A 21,813-nucleotide genomic window follows, 5' to 3' on the forward strand; every position below is an offset into this window, starting at 1 on the left:
TGAGATTTGTACTGCAGGCTTGGCATTCCCACTGAGCAGTGCCACTCTCTGCTCCATGTCTGCAGTGTTTTCAGCCCTGAGAGGTGGGTGGGAAAAGGCAGTGAATCTGAGAAGCCTGGCACAAAACATCCACACAAAGCAGAACTCCCCTGGCTCTGGAACCATCAGTGCTGAGGGCAGAAAGGCAAACAAGGGAATGTGGGCCTGGTTGCTAGATAGATCATTTATTAAAGTGAAATTCAGAATTTTATCTTTGTCAGACAGTACAGAGTTAAAGTCTCATACACAGTGGAAGCAGGACATTTCCTACACCTCAGAGAAATGAGTTCTACAGTTTTTGCTATAAGTTACTAAGTTGCTTTAACAATACACAGCTATATTACATAGTTAAAAATACAAGGTGTCCAAAACATTTGGCATAAGATCAGCACAACACATGGAGGCCAGAAACAGAAGAGGGAACACAGTTTTCTCTCCCAGTAAGCCTGCCAAAAGACTCCAAACCATTCTGCAAGTTACCTGCTCCCCAGCTCCCCTGCAGCAGCTGTGGAGCAGAGGTGTGGGTAGGACAGGAGTAAAGCCAGCCCTGGTAAGGCTCAGGTGAGCCAGAGGCTCCTGGAGCCTGCTGATGCACAGGATGGCCTGCAGAGCAGCTTGCAAGGGAAATTCAGGTTTAAAGCAGGAGCCTCCCCCTCTCCCCACACTTTGTTCAAGCATTTAGTTCATCCCAACCAGCTGTGTTCACAAGCAAGTCAAAAACAGGAGACCAGGGATAGCTGTGAAAAGTGCAAGGAGTATCTTACATCCTACCAGTTCATTTACACTCTGAAAGTGGAAAATGAGAACTCCCTAACTTGATAAGCTAGACATGATTAAAGGGCATCAGTGACACGAGGAGTGAGGCATCAATGACATTCCTTCACCTTTGGGACTCTTCTGTCCTTTCTCTGGGCAGCACAAGGACTCCTTTTGGAAGGGAGGCCACCTTGTATTACCCACGTTTCTAAACTGTAGAGACAAAGTGACTCTAGTGCTCCAGGCAGTCCAGGGATCTGCAAACTTAAACAAAGAGTCCCTCAGCAGACCCCTCCTCTCCCCTCCAACTGCAGTTCCTGCTGAAGATCTCCCATTGGTATTTACATTTGGCTCAACCAAAAGATGTAAAGTGCACAGCTCACCCTCCTCCCCCTCTCATAAAACATCCATCACAAGAGCTGACACAGAACAAATCTCCCTCCACGCTGCTGCTGCTGCTGTGGAAGTGTGTTTTGTTCAGTCTCCCTGTGGGCCATGTCCTGCTCTATCCTCCCTGTGCCATCATGACCCACATGAAAACTCCCATTTACTGTAGATTATTTCAGTTCTTGTGTTCAAAGCCTCTCTGAACCCAGCTTGCACTTTTGACTCCCTTGAAATGCTAGGCTTGACATGTTCTGGTCAATTTTTGCACCCTGGGGTATCTAGTGGTTTACAGCCACATTTCTAAGGAAAACTGGGACACCAGAATACTGGAGAGAAGTGGTATACAAAGCTCTGCTTTTCTCAGGCTGAGCATCTAAAGTGCCTGGCAAAAGAAACATTACTTTTTACTGCAATTGTTTACTTCAGGTTGATATACAGTAATCTTTCAGATTATGACAATTTGGAAACTGCATTCTAACAGAGCCTCCTTGGATGTGTTTGCACTTTTCAGCCATCAGGCTGCTACTGACTCGAGTCTTTGCATGCTTCCAACTCCCCTGAGTTGAGCTCAAGCCAATAACTACCAGCAATGATTTCTTCTTCTTCCCTGGAAGTGAGCAGAGGGTCAGCATACAGGATGAAATTAACCCCAGAAGAGATGTTTCTGCATTATTTGGATTGCATACTAATGGCTTTGGATCTATTCAGAACTCTAATTAAGTTAATGGAACTCTGCAATGAGAATTGAGCTAGGCTATGGAATTGCATTAGGCTATATAATGGCTGGAGACCTTCAGAGACAATTCCTCTGCCCCAGGGTGAATGTCACCTATGCAGGCTTGTAGGAAATAAGCTTCCACTATTATAAATAGAAAATGACATCTGGTCATCTTCCATGCCCCCAAGGCTTGTGCTCCATGGTTTCAAAGCTAGACAGAATTTAAGGCCCATCTGTGAAAAGCAAAATGCAAAAAAAAAAATATCATACCAGCCAAAGCGATTTGGGTCTTACACCTTTCCAACAAGTCCCATCTAAAAGTGCTGAGAAAATGTCCCACCTCATGGCTTCACAAGTGTGAGGTTCAAACACATTTAATCTGACATTTAAAATAAAAAGTTGGAAAGTCTTTTTTTTTTGTTTTTACTTGGCATGCAGCATAAGGAGTCGAACACACAGCACGGTATCGTACACGACAATTGCATTGTTGCGTTTTCTGGTTATTAGACACTAAATGCTTTTCAAGAATCACAGGCACCCTGAACATGGATATTGCTACTGAATTGACATGTGGTTTCAGTTCATAGCATGGGAGCCAGCAAGTGGCTGACCCTTCCAACAAGACCATCAGCTTTCTGTTGCTCAAGGTGTTTTGCTCTAGCTAAGTTGAGAACAAGGTAATAAGGCATTTGCAAGGGGTTTATAAGGCCATGGGGTCTGACAGCCAAAGATTCTTCTGTTTCTTTGGTGTCTTGCCTCCAAGCTTTCCACCTTATAAACAACTGCTAATGGCTGGTAAACATCTCTTCATCATCACACTTCACTAAGAATTTTTTTTTTTTTTTCAAAAAAGTAGAATTGCTTTAGAAGTGAAACCAACAAGGATCACGTTTAACATCAATTGACTATTTCAGGAAAAAAAGAAAAGAAAAGTTTCCGGGATACCACCTCGGCACAAAAGCATTCCAGTGAATACACCTGAACAGATGGAACCTGCCACCATATTTCCTTGAAAAGAATCATTTTGCTGCTGGCTACTAAAACACCCCAACAGATTTATTTACTCTTAAAAATAAAACAAAATAAAATACAACCACAAAAAGAAAAGTAAATCCCAAACAAACTACATTTTTACAGTTTTGGTCTAGAATCACAGAATCACAGAATCAATTAGGTTGGAAAAGACCTCTGAGATCATCGAGTCCAACCTATGACCAAACACCACCGTGTCCATTAGACCATGGCACCAAGTGCCAGTCTTTCCTTAAACACCTCCAGGGACAGTGACTCCACCACCTCCCTGGGAAGCCCATTCCCATATTTAATCACCCTTTCTGTGAAGAAATTCCTCCAAATGTCCAACCTCAGCTATCCTGGTGCAGCTTGAGGCAATTTCCCCTTGTCCTGTCCCTGGCTGCCTGGGAGAAGAGGCCAACCCCCACCTGGCTGCACCCTCCTGTCAGGGAGTTGTAGGGAATGAGAAGGTGCCCCCTGAACCTCCTCTCCCTCAGCTATTCCTCACAGGACCTGGGCTACAGATCCTTCACCAGCTTTGTTTCCCTTCTCTGGACCTGCTCCAGCACCTCAATGTCCTTCCTGAATTGAGGAGACCAGAATTGAACACAGCACTCGAGGTGTGGCCTCACCAGTGACCAGTGGAGGGAAGAATCACTATGAGGCATAACCCTCTCAACTCAGAAACTCCTTTTCCCTTGGTAGCATCCTCTGATTACATGAGCACTTTGAAGGTTAACATGCAGTCAGAGAATGTACCCTTCTAACCATCTGTCCTGAATGAGACAAGCCAGATCGTGTTGACTGATGTGGGAACTACTCCACCCTTTCAATAAGGAAAGGATCAGCACAAATAGGAAATTTTTAAACATTCATGAAATACTGACACAAGACATTCTCTCCTCATTCCTTGAACCTCTCTCTTGTATGATGTTCTAAAAATCCATACAGAATTGAACAAGGAAATGCTGAAATAATCACACTCCCCAGATGTCACAAATGGGACATGTACCATAACAGAGTATTTCTGCCTATGACACAGGACTTAAGACATGTTGAAGTTTGTTGAACATGTTTTTGGAGTATTAGCAAACAATTCAGAGTGATGTGAACAACTTGCTTTAAACTGCGACTTCAATTTTAAAGAGACCCTGGGAGAGCTTTAACAAGAGCTTCACTAAGTGAACCCTTCATGCCTTACAAAACACAATGCAGTACTAAGCTGGGACCATGACCAGTGTGTTCAGCTCTTAAACAAAGCTTCATCCAGTTTTGAAATAATAAAACCTGCCATTTACAAAATGCTAGCTGAAGTTTTCTACTGTTCATTTCGTTGCTTAAGGCTTGTTAAGAATATCCTCTCTATGTGGAGTCTTGGCATCTTGTACCAGAATGGAGACACTGGTCAGGACAGCAAAGAAACAGAGCAGTAATTTAAATCATGAGATCCCCTGAAGAGAATTTGAGGTTACTGGAGAACAGTCAGTCATGACCAACACTTTTAAAAGCTCCTTTTGCCAAAATAATCATTGTATTATCTGTAAGGGCACCTCGGCTTTAAATAAAATCAGGGTGATCTCCTCCTACAGTGCCCTGCCAGGGAGCACCAGTGTACCACCCTCACTCACACAGCTCTCATGAAAGCACATGTAATGTTCATGAAAGGCAAATGCTTTGATGCTTCTTGCCCATTGCAAAGGGAAATGAAATGAATCATGAAATGCTCCAGTCAGATCACTGCCCTGGTTATGGTGCCTCACCCATAAATCTGCTTTATACTAAACAGAGCCCCTGAATGCACACAGCAGTTTTGTGCCACCTGCTAAAGCTTCAGTATAAAATGCACATCACTTGTGACCAATACTGATCTGACACAGAAATTAAGAGACTGATGTCTCAAGCCATTGTTTTACCTATCATCACTGAAATATGCATAATTCAATTAAATAAGCACTTCTACCAACATGATCAGACATAGCAAATAGGTTGTGTTTGCCTTAATACCACATTCAGAGAAATGCAGAAATTTTTAAATGCTTACAGAAAATTTAATTAGTGAGTTCTTAAAAGAAATTAGAAAAGAGACTGCAGAGAGTTGGTTGGCATCTGTGTCGGATGGGGTCAGAAGGAAAAAAAAATGGCAAAAAAACCCCCATCAATTTCAGAATGGTCAAGTAGCGTTCACTGGAGTAGATCTGGTGAGCTGGAGCATTTGTAGAAGTTTGGGACTTGAAGCACTGACTCAAGGCAAGACAGAGCATGTGTAGGTGAGCAGCAAGCTTCAGACAAACTTCTGACCCATGCACCTTGATCATGAATTTTATCTCTGCTGCTCTTCCAGTCCTGTACCAAGACAAACTGCATGGTGGTTTGTGATGCAGCCTGAATTCAGTGAAAAAAATTCCATCTGGCATTTGAATTGCACTGAGATGTAGATTTCCAGAAATGGTTTAAAACACCAAGTTGACAAACTCCACAGTTCTACAGATTTATTTGGTTTCCCCATTATCCTCATTTCTTTATTCCAATATGACTTTGAAATGAGGGGAAGAAGTCTTCGGAAACATGCTGGACACATGTTTTCAAATACTCCTCATAAGAATGTCTATATTTTTTTCTGTCATCCCGACACTGCATTTAAAAAAATTTACAATATATTTTAACAGTTTTTATAAACCTAAAATGCACAATACCACATGTTCCTTCAAGGTCTCTCTTATTCCAAGCCTTCTTCATCTTCAATCGAGTTGTTTGCTGCCTTCTGATTTCTGGTCCAGCCTGCTCTTGTTGTTCTTCACCATGTAGATGAAATATGCAAGTGTCTCCTTCTCATTCACTGGAATATTCCTGAAATGACGACTGACAGTCTAGAAGGACAACAGGTAAAGAGACAGAAATGCTGGAATTAAAAACTAGAAATACTCAGAACAGGGTTTCTCTTCACTTTCCAAAAACGATTTTATGGCCACTGAGCGCATTATCCTTTGAGTGAAACATGCACCAATTCCAACTGTCAGTCCTCATTTACCTCCCTCTCTCTTTACAGCTGGAATGTGTGTATGAACACAGCATAGCCTTGCTATGTCAGCAGGATTTGCAGCCAACCTACAAGAGGAATTTGGAAGCCAGAATGTCCTCCTGCCAAAGCAGCACAGCTTCTCCTCAGCAACATTTTGTGCTGAGATTATTTGGCGAGGGAGTTTTCCCTGCACCTCTGTGTTCTGAAGGAGAGTGTCAGAAACGCTGCAGCACCTTGCTGTGTGAACCAGGTGGAGCAAAGTTTTAGCCAAAAAGATTTCCTCTGCACTCTTAGGTTTTCACTGAAAGGAACATCAGGGAATTTGCAATGGGAGGGTTAGGGTTTGGTTAGGGCTACCCCTCTCTAACAGTAGTAGAAAACATGTTGGAGCTGGACAAGATCTGCTCCTCACATAGAAGAAACTTTTTTTGGTACCCAACACAGCTCTAGAACAGGATTCTGATACAGGTTGAGCAATAAGTCACTCCTAGGAGATTTATGGAAGCTTGAGTTTCCCTTACAGTGGGACAGCATGAGGAGTGAAAGAGCCTCAGGCAGCAGTGATTCAAGCATGGGAGCTGGATGAGGATCCAGCAGAGAGTCAAAGCTGCTCAGGCTTCACAGGAAATCTGGGAACTGTGTGACAGCTTTAAGTTAGGTTCCCTTTATTTTCTGCCTGCACAGTAATTGATCTTTTCTTTCCTCTTGGGTACATTCATGGTAAATTCCTTAAGCAGGCAGTCCTTCATGGCAGGAGGCAGCTGACAGACAAGAATTGGTTAGTTAAAATATGACAAATCAGGACTGCTAATGAGGAACAACGCCACCCTACTTTGTTCAACTTACTCCTACATGCCCTACACTGCACATTCTCTATATTCTATATATTCACTCCCTGGATGACTTTGAAAGAAAGACAATGTCTTGCTGACTTCTTTGGTCTGTCAGGTTTTTGTTCTTTAAATCAAAAGTAAAAGCAAACCAGACAGTTTTAGGCAGACAGTTGTGAAAGCCACAACTTAGAAAATCAACCTTAGTACTAATCAGTAACTACTGCAGTTTTTTCAAGTTTAGAGAAGATTTTCCCACAGCATGGCTTCAGATCAAGTCAGGAAAGAGAGCAGAGCAGAAGCACAGCAAGCACAACTTGCCCAAATACCAGAGAGATACAGAGAGTTCTTTCTGAACAAATAGCCCATATGGTGAGAAAGCAGCAGAGGCCCTTAAGAAAAAAGCCTTTCATAACACAGATTTGTCAGGACAAGGGAGGGAAATGAAGACTCTGGATCCATGGACAGTGATGCTGCCTTTAATAATAAGCAATTCCAACAAGTTCAAGTGCCTGTGAGGAAAGAAAAACTAACAGGAGCACTTTGGGAGACGATGAGTGGGTTAAATCTGAGTTTCAGCTGAGCAGCCATCCCCAGATAACACCCAAAAACTGGATCCTGTTTCTGTTCCCTAAAGGGCACCAACTGGGACTATGAAAAAGGTGGGAAAGGAAGCAGAGACAACAAGCATGTTACTGAAACAGGCTTTGAACAGCCACTGTCTGTGCCTTCCAAGCCTGTCCCAGGTGAAAGCAAGCAGGCAGCTTTCTGCTGGCATCACTCCCTGAAACCTTCCAGTGGGCACCTGGTCCATACCAGTGAGTTCCACAGGTGTGAATGCCCACAAAATCTGCCCTTGAACAGAAGAGATAAAAAGTTTCCTTGTAAAAGAGATAACACCACTGCTGTCTTCACTTACTTCTGCAAGCTGAGCCTTGTTGAGTCCAGGCCTAGTCTGCAACTTATAATGTCTCTTGTAACGTCGCAGGGTGTTCACTTGGAGCTGGAACAAGTCAACCTGCAAGTGATAAAGAGAAGAAGGCATGAGCACTACCTTTAGCTTCTGTGAGTAGTTATTTTATCTACAAATATCTAAAAATAACTACTTCTTCCTCAACAGGACTTCTCCTTGCTTGCATTCAGAACCACACTGGTTTGTCTTACTGACAAACCTAAGTATATTTTGTATTTGTTAATGCTAAAGGACCAAAATAGCCCCAGGGAAATAGAAATTTTTGTTCTGGTTCACATGCTGTCAACAGAATTGCTGGCCAATTTCTGCTCTCAATTACACCTCTGCAACCTCCAAGCAAAGGGGAACCTTTTGTTCCCACAAGGTTTAAAAAGCTCACACATGAAATAACAATTTAGCAGGCACTGAACAAACGGCTTGTGACATAAAACAGAGTACAGAGATGAAATGAAATTCAAATACTTAAATAGGAAGTGCAGAGTTTAGAAGCAAAGGGGGTGGTGGCGAGGTTACAGCAAGGAAGATGAAGATCATGTGGGAAATGCCAAGTTTCAAAGACAAAAGGAATCTCTGCTGAAAACTGAGAGGGAAATGACATTAAAACTGACATGGTGCAGAGTTCCCAGTTCAGCTGGGTGACGTGCATCCATCAGGCTTCAGTCACCAAATACTCTGTGTGCTCTACAGCACCAACATTTTTAGATGCCAACTGGGTCTTCAGCAATCACCCTGGCAACTACTGCAAGCTTGAACAGGAAAGTTTTGATGGAGAAGCTTGTAGAATGGAAACATGAACAGTGATAAAAAAAGGTCAGGTTATCTTAAAAACAACTCCATACCAAAAACTTGCTACTCTTTCAACACCTCCACACAAGAGGTGTGTGCACCAGCTTTGCACCAAGACACAGCTTTGCTGGCAAAATGACTCTTGGTGGCTTTTTTTTTTTTTTCTTTCAGAAATAAACAGCTTTTTGCCAAAAGGGTTGGCATTTCCAGCAGAGGGCTCTGCTTCTCTGAACATCACCTCTGCACAACTTTTGCCATGTCAACAGTACCAGACACATCACTGAAGGAAGTGCAGCACGCAGTGGCACAGAGAAAGGATTATTCTAGAGTTCTCTATCACAGAAAACTTCCCCCAGGCCTATCTCCTGAAAATAAAAATGTGTCACAAACTATTTAAAGGTAGATTTAAATAGTGCTAAAAAATACCATTATGCAAATATCTGGAGCAGCTCAATATCTCTGGGTATCAAATACCCAATCAAAGAGAGTGACCTATTGAATTCTGTAGTGTGTTTGCAAAATGATGCATACGCAGTAACAAGGAATTATGTTAGGGCATCAGACACCACCAAAAATAGCTTATTTTTAGCCTTAAGAAAAATAGATTAAAATACAATTTTAACTGTATGTACATGAAGTTACCTTATCACAGCTCTTTTTATAGAAAACTTTACATGGGCAAAGAACTCATAGGGGAATGAAGAAAATTAGGACACTACACGCTAGAAAAAATTCTTCCTTGAAAGTGAAATTAACTCCACGGCAGCTTCAATGGCCTTGCAATTTAAAATATAAACATTTTCTGAAAGATGAGAACATCCAAGTGAAACTTCAAGATGCTAAGAAGGGGTAAAGCAGCCCACGAACCTCCGGGACATCCGTGTCGTGCTCAGGAGAGTCACCTCCATCATCGCTCGTCTTCCTCTTCCTCTTGTTCCGAACACTCTGAATGAAGTTCTTGTGGAAATCACAAATGTACAGATGTCTCACCTGAGAACCAGAAGTGGTGAAAAAGCAATCAAAAAAGATACTGTGAAACAGCATCCAACAGCAGCCACTCCAACAGCAGTGTCAGGTGCATCCCTCAAGACTGGCGTGACCGACTGACATCAAGGAATTTCTAATCTTAAATCCCAGCCCTGATATCACACTCTTTATTCAGAGATAACTCACCTTACAAAGACTAAAGGCAAAGAAAACAAAGAACTCAAGCTCCAGCTGAATTGAACCTCTGGAGATAATAAATTTCTTTTTTATGGCTGCATCATATGTCAGAAAAAAAAATGGGTGCTTGTCTGGAGGAAGGGCATTTATTTCAGGACTTACTAGCAGGTAGCTACCAAAAATGTATTCTATTGCATTCTTGTGAATTTTCTGGCTTGAATAGTACAGAAGATTATAAAGGCAAGTGTTTCAAAACCTTGACAAATAAAACTTGGGCTGATCACCTCAATTAAAACAGATCAAATGCAGAATACCCTCCTTCTGATTGCTTGTTCAGCAATGGAATCTCCCTTTTAACAAATATAATGTCACTAGAGTTAGCAAAACAAAGGACTTCAAATGATCCAAATTATTTGGTACCTATAATATAGGCAAAATATCTTCAGATAACACAGGCACTCTACATCCAAATTCACTCCATGCAGCCTGCTTTACACTTTCCCTTTGTTCTGACTGCATTAGTCTCATTTCCCCTTTTTGTTTCTAAAGCCTGGCATCTGTCAACAAAGACTCATTTCTAAAATGCAAGAAATTACTACGCCACTAGACAAATCTGCTGAGAACTACAACTGGGAGAAATGCTCTATTTTTTAAGAATATGTTTCAAACTGAGTCACTTTTCCCGTGACACGATGCATTTCGGCTGTGCAGAAGGGACCCAATCAACTGGGGGAGCTGCCAAACAGACTGACTCAAAACTTCACCTTTTTTTTTTTTTTGCTTTTGCTTTGTTTTCAGCGGTTTTGATCTTTACAGATCAGGCGAAAAAAAAGCATACAGAGCTGAACTCCGTTAACGAAGTCACTTCTGAGAAATTCCTCCTGTGATCTGCTCTGCTCTGCCTATTTCTCTGCTGGGCAAATATCCCGTCTGTATCTCGAGCTGACAGCTGTCAATGTCATTAGGCAGCAAACCGGGCTGTTCTGCGTGCGAATAAACCCTGCTGAAGAAGCAGCGCACCTCACCGCCAGCTCGGTCTTTAACCTGCTTCACCACAACACCAATTCTTACCAATTAAAGAAGTAACGTCAGTGCCGCCTGACTGAAGCAGCAAGCACAGCGCTGTTTGCACCTGACAGCAGCAGCCTCTCCAACCCGAGCCCGCAATGGGAACAGCACTCCTGCCTCCGAACACTGACAGCTCTCTCCTTTGCTTCCTCGCACACCAGCCGCCTCCCAAACACTGCGTTTAGTGCTTTAGCTACGTTGAGCTTCAGCAAGCCGGCAGAGCCACAGGGAAAAGCCGGCTCTGCACCCGGGGAACAGCCGGGTCCACCCAGGCACGTCCTTCCCTTTCCCGAGCGCTGTAGCGCTGCGGACGGGCAGACGCGGTCCGGAGGCACCGGGTGTGCCCCGCACAGCCCCGCAGCCCCAGCGCGAACCCCCCCGGCCGCCCGGGAGCTCAACTCGCCGGGCGGATCCGCATCTCCCCGGAGGCACCGCAGTGCGGTGGCGGCTGGGGCCGGCCCAGCCGCCCCTCCGGAGGGCTCGGCAGCGCCCGGCAGCCCCGGCCGAGGCCGCACTCACACTTTTGTCGATGTCCAGCTTCAGCTTCTTCTGCGAGATGCTCTTCTGGATCCTCTTGCTGAAGGACGCGTTGCCGGCGGGGCGCACGCAGCGGTCCCCGTCGTCGATGAGGCAGCAGCTCTGGCCGTAAAAGGGGGCGGCGGGCGGCCCATCCCGGCTGTCCTCCTCGGTGCTGAACCCATTCATCGCCCACCTGCCCGCCCCTCACCCCGCGCGGGGAGCCGACAACCGGGGGACCAACCGGGGGACGAGCCGCCGTCACTACTTCGCCCTCGGGGGGACCCCGCCGCCTCCGCGGGGGCCCCCCACTACGGCAGGGGAGGGGACCCCCCCTCCACCGCCGCCGTTCAGCGCTGCCCGCGGGGTCGGGCCGGGCCGGGCCCCCCAAGCGCCGCCGCCCGCGGGGAGCCGGGACCGCGCAGCGCTCGCACACACAAAACCGCCTCCCCGGCCGCGGAAGTCCCGCCCCCGGTCCGCAAGCGCGGCTCTGATTGGTCTGAACGGCTGGAGGGGCGGGGCGCCCCGCGCCGCTCAGACCGCCGATTGGCTGCAGGAGCTGTCCGTCCGCCGCCACCGCCCGGCCCCCGCAGCCGGAAGGTCGCCGTGAGGGGCGCGCGGAGGGAGCGGCGGCTCGGCCGGCCGGCCCGGCCGCCCGGCGCTGAGGGGAGCCGGCCGCTCCCCGCACTGCTCGGCCGGTGCCGGGCTGGTTCCGCCCGGAGGAGGCGAGAGGCATTCCGGCCCCGCCGGCCTGGAGCTTCCCCTGCTGCCGAGACGCGCACGGGACGCCCGCATGCAGCAGCGGGACCGCGGGGTCCTGCAGCCGCCCGCGGCGGCACCGGCACCGCTCCTGTGACAGACCCTGACCTGTAACAGGCCTGGAGCTGCGGCTCCCACCCGGCCCTCGTACAAAACTCGGGTCGGCATAGCCACAAATGCCTGTTCTTGGGTCATCGCCTAGGCTGGAGTTCCTGGCTGAACTATAATTTTTTACGTTATAAGAAATACAGTATTTATTTATTTTTTTCCTATTCTTTTTTTTTTCCTGGTCACAAGGCAGGGATAGTGAAAAGATGGGACCTGGAGAAGTGTTTCTCAAAGCAATGTGACTTTAAACTTCGCATTTTTCATCTTCAGGAAAAAAAAAAACCCACAAAACCAAAAAGAACCCTAAAAAACAACAAAAAAAAAACCGCACCCCAACCCCCAAATCTCCCCAAAAATAACAAAGGGGACAAAAAAGGAGGAGGCAAAGTTGGGGGTGGCAGGGAAAGAATGAAATTCCTGCTGATTTGTGAAGAGAAGCTGTAACTTCTGGAAATGCTGTGACTTCTGTAATACCAGACAGCAAATGCTGTTGTCAGAGCTCCTGAGCAGCTCTAAAAGGAAAAGGATTTCATCTTCCTGAAGAAAGGACTTTCTGCTCAGACAGAAGAAAGGTTCTATCGACTAAAATGACTTCAAAGCCTGAAATCCTGCCCATGGAACAATGTGAGTGAGCACTGGGTGAACTGTGCTGAATCACACCAAACACCTTCGCAAGAAAGAGACTCTTTAAAGCCCTTGGTCATCAGCTCAGCCTGCTCCACACAGCAACGCTGGCAAGCAGTTCTGCATGCTCTGCACCAGACAACTGAGAAAAGCCAAAAATCTGTATTTTCCAAGCATTCCTTAGAATACCGAACAAGCCTCAGAATAGATCTGGAGGGCAGAGACTTCATACTCCTCAAGAGTCCCGCCTCTTGTCGTGGCTTTTACTGCGGGTGCCCTCGGGCAATTAGTAATTTCTGTTTGTGCATGTGACCACAGAGAACCACAGTGCACCCTCCTGGGGACACGCTCCCTCGGAGCCGGCCGTTCTCACGGGAAGCTGCTGGAAACAAATGGCTTTACCCACAGAGCAAACAAGCAGTTAGCAAAGAGATCTAAAACAGTAAAACACTACGGCTTGTAAAAGCCCCAGACCAAACTGATTGGAATCTGCCTGCCTGAAGTAGCAGCCTCCTGGCAAAGCCATACAGATATTCCCTTGTTTGGGGGAAAGGGAAAACACCAAGAGGCTGACAGAGATCTCAGAGCTGCTGATAACAAGCTTTCTGGCTTTATCTTAACATTACCAATAAAAATCAAATGGCTGGCTGAGGAAATCTCGCAGAAGGATTATAGGGACAGATGATAATAACTGCAAGCAAGGAGATAAAGGGGAACAAGCAGAACTTCTTCCTGTCCCCTTGAGGAAGAGATTGTGCAGGTGCTCCCTGACTATATTTTGGGAAGAAACAGGCACCATAAGTATCAGAACAGGCTGGTACTGACCATCAGATTGCATTTCATCTTGGGCTGCAACCTCTCATCCCTGCAGATAAAAAGGTTTTAAGTCCTTTTGCAATGCTCACTAGAGGAAAAACCCAGCTTTTGTCATTGCCTGTTTGCTAATTCGATGCTAATTACCTCCTGCTCAGGCTAACACGATGACACTTTTTCCAGTCTTTCAAATAAAAAAAAAAAGCATGGAGGTGTTTTTATAATTGCAGTTTATTTCAGCATATTTATCCTCGTGGGAACCTCCAGATTTCACAGTCTGCTAGTCTGGAACAAGCTTTCTGCAAAATAAACTGCCTCATCGAGACATTCTTTATTAGGTATCTATCACTAACCTGATCCAATAATTCTTTGTGGGAGCTGCAATGAAGTGAGAAACAATGTTTCATAAACCCATCAGTACCCAGGCAGCTTTAGTACCTCTGAAGCAGTAATAGCCTGGCCATCCCAGTCAGCCTCTAATCAAATTTGAGAAGCCTGTGCAGGCCTGTAAATCTCACCTGGAGCAGCACTACCCTCTAAAGAAAAGTCAGTGTAGCTGTCATCTGGAACTTAATATTTTAATGGAGCCATTCAGGGGGCTCAGGACAGAAATACTTCTCTCCCAGTGGTCTGTGCTGCTTGAGATGTCCTGGGAGGAAGGGTTTTTTAAACTTTTCATCATCAGAAATCAGACCATTTCCTTCCACAGTACCTTGAGGAGGCCAATGAAAACACTGCTCTGGCACCTTCCCCCAGACTCCCACTCTCCTCAGCACTTTTCTAGGGTTGCACATATTGAACCTGCTAAAATGCTTAAACTGTCACAGCTTTTGGCACATCCTTACCCTGGGCAATGTTCCCGTGGCCAAGAATCACAGCACAGTCTCCCCTGGGGATCGTGCCTTGCTGGTCCCCCCAGAAAGGCTCCTTTACCCACACACACATTTTCACACATTTCATTGTTTGTCTCCCATCCATTTTTCCCCCAGTGGAGCTGAGTAAAAAGGAACATTGAGAAGGCCACTGAAGAAATGAAGTGGTGACAGCAGGAAGCACTGAAGGTCCCAGTGGGAACATGAGCAATGCTGATACACTTCTCTTGTGGAGATCAGAACACAAACAAGGCCATGAGCCTTGCAAAGCCCTCCCCTGCAAACCAAGGGGTGGGGATGGATCTCCCAGCAGTCACTCCCAAGGCCAAGAGGCACAGAAAGAAGAGTCACAGCTGGGTTATCATCTCTGTTCCTCTGTGCTCCCCCCTGTGCCCTGCCAAGGCCAGTCCACCCCAGGAGGGTCCTACCTGGGCACAAGTCATCCATTACATCCATGGTTCCTTCAGGATTGCACCACTGGGCATGGAGTGACAGGAAACCTGTGCTGGGGAAACACCACACCAGGGCAGCTGAGTTTATTCTCACAAGTAGAAGAGAAATCAATCACTGGAGCAAAACAGGCAGGGACAGTCACGTCTGCATACACAGTTTTCAGAAAACACATTAAAAATTTATTTTAAATATATTATAAAAGGAAGTCCATTCAACTTTAAAAACACTAGGCATTCTATCAATGATTCCCAATTTATGAAAGCTACTACATTAAAGTGCTACAAGTCCTTTACCACCCCCAGATATTAGGCTGTTGGTCCTAATACGCACAAAATAAATACACACTGATTCAAGAGGCACCATCCAGTTTTACAGAGAAAATGCATGCAGTACAAGGTACAGACAAACTTAGACCTAATCACCGAGATCCTAGAGAATGCATTTTGAAACCAATTCCCTTCTCCACCCTAGAGGCTAAAGCTATTTGTTGCTGTTATCGTAAGGGCTAAGGTTTCAGGCTGTTAGCTTGATCAGTTTTTATCTTGTTTTGTGGCTGAAGTTCACATTTGTTTGCTCACTACCAGGGATTAAGACTTTTCTCCATGAGCTGAACTAGTATATTTAAAACCACATTGATCCAATGGCTTTATATAAACTCCCAAATCACTCACAACTGCTGGAATCATTGAAGCCTTTTGGGTCATACAGAAGCATCAAGAAAGCTCAAATGCAGTCAATTGAGGAGTGTACTCAGCTAGCAGAGGCAGAGTCAAAAACAGACACAGGTTTTTTATTAGGGTTTCCATGATCTATCATTGCCTAGTTCCATACAGATTCTCCAAGCTAAAGCAGGGCACTACAAAGTAGAAATCAGAGCAAGAGGTGAGCTTATTTTGGTTACACTTCAAATTTATAATGTGAATAAATCAATCTGACTGGTTAATGAGGAATATGAAATGAATTGATGAGTCTGTGTTGAATGCTGATGGCAATTTCAGATCTCATTTCCCATTCTCCACCCACCACATCTCTCTCCACTTGAACCAGGTGAGGATTTGCAGCTTGTTTTAAAATCTGGACTCAACACTCATTAGGTCAGAAAATAAAGCACTTAAAGGTGAATCCTACACAAGCTGGGAATTGCAGCACACAGACTTTCCTTGCTCAAGGTAAGTAACAGGCCATGGCAGCTGGGAGCAGGGCCCAGTGCTCCTGACTCACCAGCCAGCTCCCCTTTGCTGTGTAACCTGTGAACCCACCCAGCACCCAGGAGCCCCAGCAGCTGGAAGTGGCTGTGGGATGAGGGTACACCTGCATCACTTGGGCTGCTTCACACTTGGCTTTACCAGGGCTCTTCTGACTGCAAGTGTGACAGGCTGACTGCCAGAGGCTGGCTGTTCTCTCCAATCAATTCCAAGTCCCTGTCTGTATCCTGAAAGACAATTGAGAATAAAATCTTCTCCCTTTTCACCTGGCAGTTCCATGCTTGCCCAGTGTGACTGTTAGGAGATGTCTCCCCTGGGTGATGTGAGCCAGCAGAGCTGCTGCCACAGCCCCAGAGCACTGTGCTCCTGCAATGCTGCTGCTTGCCTGTTTGACTCTCAGGGAGAAGGAAAGTTTGCTGACTGGAACACTCCAGTAGTGAAGGAAAGCAAAGCCCTGTGCACAGACTGCTGTAAAACCAGCCATGAGGAAAGTTAGGCTGAGAAATTGCTTTCTTGCTACTTCTGTATTAGAGATTTTAATACACTCTGGAAAAAGTTTCCCAGTGATGGAAGGCATCAATTTCTTCTGAAAGACACTTCTGCTACAGATTTTATATGCTTTTGGGACTTTTTGTGATTTGCATACTTAGAAAATAAAATGCAGGATCCTGCATGCCCGTGAAATCACGAGCCATCACCATGAGGTGAAACATCCAGCAGCTCACCAAGACATCTTCCAGTACAGCTTCAGCTGCTAGAGCACACCCAGAGGAAGCTGCCAACCTTTCCAAGTCTTCCTATTAGGAGTGACAAACCTCCCCAGAGTCATTAACCACATCGATTTAACAGAGGGAGCCCAGGAGCTTCTGAATTACTGTTGTTCACACAAATTTTGCACTGAAAATCAGACATTTAAAAAAAAAATCCCCCACACAAACCCTGCAGGAGTCAAGCTTTCTCTTACATCCTTATCCCCCAACCCCTTCCCCTCTCCTCTCTTGTCCAGCAAGGCACTAGGAAATGGTTCAAGTTTAAGCATTTGCTGTACATTTACATTTAAAAAGGCACATCTTTATTTTAATGATGCTGTATTCCCCTTTCAGGAAGGCTCACACTTTCTTCTATTGTGGTTTGAAAAAGATAATTAATTTCCTAGGTATGAGAAAAGACACCTTGCACATATGAGAGCCCCAAACCTATTTACTGTCTGTAGGCCTTAGAGATTAGCACCAGTATAGATCAACAACAGCTTCAAGAGCAAATCAAAGTATTTTTATGCAACATAACACACACCCTGTAGTCAGGGATTCTGATACTTAAAAGCAGCAAAACTTATGCAGCCACAAAGAGAGGGGTATTTCAATACCTTTGGGGGGAAAATATGAAAACATGTATTTGGCATTAGATAATCATCAGTATTTAATCTCCAGTCTTGACTTGCATGCAGATGTGAAGATTTGATTATGTACTCATGCTTTAGTGATTTTGCTTACAAATAACCAAAAGTAATTAGAATAATTAACGAGATTGCCCTGCAAAGGCTCAGTTACAGATGCAGATGATAAAATACAGCTTATATTTCTCAATCAGTGGATGGTTGGCTAATATTAAGTCTTTGCATTAGTCAACAAAGCCTCTGGGGTACTGAAAAGTGTAACTGATAATTAATAGCTCAAAGCCCAGTGAGCTAGTCAGAAGCATACAGAATTTGTGAGGCTCTCGCCACATTCAGATCCCAAACCTTCAGAAAAGAGATCAACCACACTGAGATGGACCTGCTGCAAGCACTGACACTAAATCTCTGGTTTCTGTGTACTGGTGGTGGTTGTCAAATAGGAATTGCCTCAACTATTGCTTAATCTGTTGGTGCAAGCTGCTAAGAGCTGACCTTTCTCTCCAAATTAAGATTACCAAGTGGTAAAAGATCTGTTCATTGCTGCAGCTCTCTCTGAAGCAAGAATCCAGTGAGCCAAGCAAGGGCTCCCTTCACAAGGTGAGCCCAAGTACAAAGCAAGCCATGCAGTTTAGAAACAGAAGCTAATCCTCTCATTAGAAAACTGAGAGACACAAAGCTGCAACCTGCAAGCAGAACAACCTACAGTCCATTTATAGAATATGCTGATTGTGTCCCAGTTATAAAAAACTAGCACTGTTCATGGACAAACAGCTTCTTCTTCCACAGGCATTAAAACATTCATAAAGACATCTAGTCAGGCCATCTAGTGGCTCCACAGTCAGCACTACTCTGCTAATGAGAGCATTAATAACTTAGGGAAAGCAGCAGTCAGACACAAAGTGCTGGAAGGTGACTCAGGCTCCCACAGAAATGCAAAGGGATGTAATGACAGACATACTGTAGTAACTGAGAACATAAGATGTCAACTCTGCTTGAAGCTGGTCTCACTTCCATCCAATACTGCTGCAGAACTGTCACAAGGGAAGTCTAGGGCTGCTTTTTCTTTCTTCACTCCCAAAATCTTAGATACCAAAATTTGCAAAGCCTGGTCCCAGCTGCAATGCAGTGCCCATGTTTCCTGTTCCTCCATGGACCAGCTAAGTTGGCAGGAAAGGTCAGACATGGCCTCAGCTGTGGGGATGAGAGAGGTGGAAATGATTCTGAGCCTCCTACACAATACAGCAGACTAGAGAGTTTGGGGACAGACAGATTCAGCATGTCCGACACAATACACCAGACTGGAGAGTTTGGGGACAGACAGATTCAGCATGTCCTACACAATACACCAGACTGGAGAGTTGGGGACAGACAGATTCAGGGTGTCCTACACAATACACCAGACAGATTCAGCATGTCCTACACAATACACCAGACTGGAGAGTTGGGGACAGACAGATTCAGCATGTCCTACACAATACACCAGACTGGAGAGTCTGGGGACAGACAGATTCAGGGTGTCCTACACAATACACCAGACTGGAGAGTTTGGGGACAGACAGATTCAGCATGTCCTACACAATACACCAGACTGGAGAGTTTGGGAACAGACAGATTCAGGGTGTCCTACACAATACACCAGACTGGAGAGTTGGGGACAGACAGATTCAGCATGTCCTACACAATACACCAGACTGGAGAGTTGGGGACAGACAGCTGTGTCCTTGTTTGCTCCCAGCTGCCAGGCACAGCCCTACATGGCCTCCAACACATCTGAAACAGGGGACACAACCCTACAATTGGCAACAAAAGGGCTTTTGCTTCTGGAGCTCTGCAGAGGGAGCTACCCTGCTTGTTTTGGGACACCAGGGAAGCATCTCCTTGCCTTCACTTGAGAGACATCCCAGAGCAGAGCTTCCCTGTGCCTCTGAGGAGGGGCAATGTGCTAACCATGCTCATCAAGCATCCCACAGAGGTCCCCTCCTCATCACCCCAGAACTGGGTGCCTGCTACCTACTCTTGCAACACCCCTGCATGGGCAGCTAGACAAACCAAGGAGCTGGGCAATTCCTGCCAAAGGAATCCTGTTCACTGCATCATCATTCCCAGCTTTTACCAGAAAATGCCACTGCTCCCTTCAGTACAAGACTAAGTCAGGGGAACTAGTAAATGTGTTTTTGCAACAACTTCATTTTAAAGCAGATTTTTAAAAAATACTTGCTTCAGATAGACTTGAACCAATGGTCCTCCATTCATTCTTTAGTGTCAGTACATTGCAGCTCCTGGGATGAGACAATCCTGGTTCATGTCTGGCAGACCCCACAGCCAAACCAGAAGGGGTAACACCTTGCACTGCTCACTCACTGCACAAAAGAGAGGGTACCAGGAAAATGGGTCCATCAGTCCCACATCTCTGCTAAAGCAAACAGATTTGCAGTCACAGTAAACTGTACAGAGCTGTGGGTGCTGGGAAATGAGAGATTAATAGCACATTTCCACAAGGCTAGAACACCACTGACCACACAGGACTCAAGAAACTACAGACTGATGAACAAATGGATAAAGACCAATGGCTAATCTCAGCCCTGACTTTATTATCCTGAATTAATCTGCTCACACCAACTGTAAATTAACTTAGCCTTCAAAGCTTTAAAGGAAGAATGGAAATTGTCTTCATGCAGTAGATTTAACTCAGAAATCCTAGAGATGTCTGTGCTAAAAAGGTTATAAGAGGCAAATTTGGAACCTGATATCCAAAGGCTCTTAGCATAAAGTCTTTACCTGTAAGAACTTATTATTTAAAAACCCTCTGCTAATCTTTCACCTTGAAAATTCAACAGTGAGTGACAAACTGACTGCAAAGTGAATGGACCAGAAACTCAGATTCCTCATGGCTAATAACAACAGCCATATTCCCAACACTTGGCTGCACTTCCACTAGAGCTCATTCCTTCATCAGAGCTATGATTTGGAAAGTAATAATACTCAACCTGTTTGAAATATATTTGGTTCTGGGCAAAAAAAAATACACATTTCATTTTACAATAATGGGCTTTTTTTTTTTTTTTTGCTTGGAGGCTTAAATCTTGTCTTCAATATTTTACTTATATGGAGTTTGGAAGATAAAGCATCTATGTGGGAATGCTTCAGTGGGTGGTATAGCAGCTACAAAAAGTCCTGCAGGGTCCTGGATAACAAAATCATTTAACACCAGACCCCAGTGGGAAATAAAACAAAACAAAAAAGGTAAAAAATAAAAAGCGCCATTTGAAACACATTCAGACTCCTCTAAAAACAGAGTTTCTGTTCAGTCTCAGCACAGAAGTGGCTCTGGCAAAGCCTTTAAAATTCCACCATCCCCAGAAGAGAAGGATGCAGCATCTTCACAATAAAGACTGGCCTGCTAATTAACCTTCTCCTGAGATTCTCCCTTTTACCTTCATTAAGTGTTTAAAAAAAAGTATTAAAAAATTTTTTTGTAACCCTCCCCAGTAAAAACTATAATTGTAAAATATATATATATTTTCTCTCAGTCTTTTAAAGGTCAAGATTTCTGTTAAATTTTTCCAAGATGGTTGAGTTTGTGTGTTCAAATATCCACTGCTGTGTTGGAGATGAAGGATTGCAGCTATTCATAAAGATCTTTCGATCGCTCTCACTGCAGTCCATACAGCTGCTGCTGACTGGGTGGTAGAGAGTCTTGTCCTGGAGGAGAGAAATTTGATGTCAGGTTGCTTAAGTGGAGAAGAAAAGTTGTTTTAAAACCAACAGAAAGAAGTCTTAAAAACCAATTATGTCACTTGGGTGTATCTGAAGTTGTTCCACACTTAAGTGGTTGACAAGTGTCTGGGTTCATTCCCACCCCTTCCAGCCCAATCCCTCACCTGCACTGGGACCCTCTAAAGCTTCCCAGGGGCTCTCAATGGAATGCTGTTGAATCCCACCCCCTCCAAGAGAATGCAGCCCAATCCCTCACCTGCACTGGGACCCTCTAAAGCTTCCCAGGGGCTCTCCCTGGAATCCTGCTGCATCCCACAGGGGCACCATGCCAGCAGATTGCAAGGACTAGGACAGAGCACTTAGACAAGAATTTACTTACCTGTGGCCTACAATGGCATTGCTTAGTAGGAGAATGAATAAATCCTTATCTGCTTTTGGCAGGACATTGCAGTGCTCAGAACAAACCAACTCTCAGAACACCTCTTTGCAAACTCAAGGGCATTGCACTACCTCACTGTCAGCTATGGGGACACTGCACAGAGATTGTCCCCTGCTCAGGAGCCCTGGGGTCCTCACCTTTCTAACCAGTGAAACAG

General features: G+C 45.1%; 2 protein-coding genes across 2 annotated transcripts in view; both read right to left on the reverse strand.

The window, feature by feature from the left end:
* Positions 1-208: 208 nt before the first annotated feature.
* Positions 209-11,731, reverse strand: SAP30L (SAP30 like). The gene is made up of 4 exons (XM_054642642.2): positions 11,274-11,731; positions 9,390-9,512; positions 7,683-7,781; positions 209-5,781 (listed from the first exon to the last, which is right to left on the reverse strand). Exons 1-4 carry the CDS (start codon positions 11,457-11,459, stop codon positions 5,653-5,655), a joined length of 537 nt encoding a protein of 178 aa, XP_054498617.1. The 5' UTR covers positions 11,460-11,731; the 3' UTR covers positions 209-5,652.
* Positions 11,732-18,902: 7,171 nt separating this feature from the next.
* The window catches only part of GALNT10 (polypeptide N-acetylgalactosaminyltransferase 10), a 77,932-nt gene continuing 75,021 nt past the window's right edge, over positions 18,903-21,813 (reverse strand). Inside the window, exon 12 of the mRNA XM_054642966.2 lies at positions 18,903-21,202. Coding sequence (XP_054498941.1) covers positions 21,035-21,202 — 168 coding nt within the window. The 3' untranslated portion in view covers positions 18,903-21,034. The remainder of the gene's footprint in view (positions 21,203-21,813) is intronic.

This window comes from Agelaius phoeniceus, chromosome 15 (genome assembly GCF_051311805.1).
Source record: "Agelaius phoeniceus isolate bAgePho1 chromosome 15, bAgePho1.hap1, whole genome shotgun sequence".
NCBI classification, from domain to species: domain Eukaryota; kingdom Metazoa; phylum Chordata; class Aves; order Passeriformes; family Icteridae; genus Agelaius; species Agelaius phoeniceus.

Coding starts and splice junctions, on each gene's coding strand:
- SAP30L (XM_054642642.2), bottom strand. CDS start 11,459: ATGAATGGGTTCAGCACCGAGGAGGACAGCCGGGATGGGCCGCCCGCC. Junction 7,782..9,389: donor ACGACACGGATGTCCCGGAG/GTTCGTGGGCTG, acceptor TATCACTTGCAG/GTTGACTTGTTCCAGCTCCA. Junction 5,782..7,682: donor ACAAGGCTCAGCTTGCAGAA/GTAAGTGAAGAC, acceptor TTGTCCTTCTAG/ACTGTCAGTCGTCATTTCAG.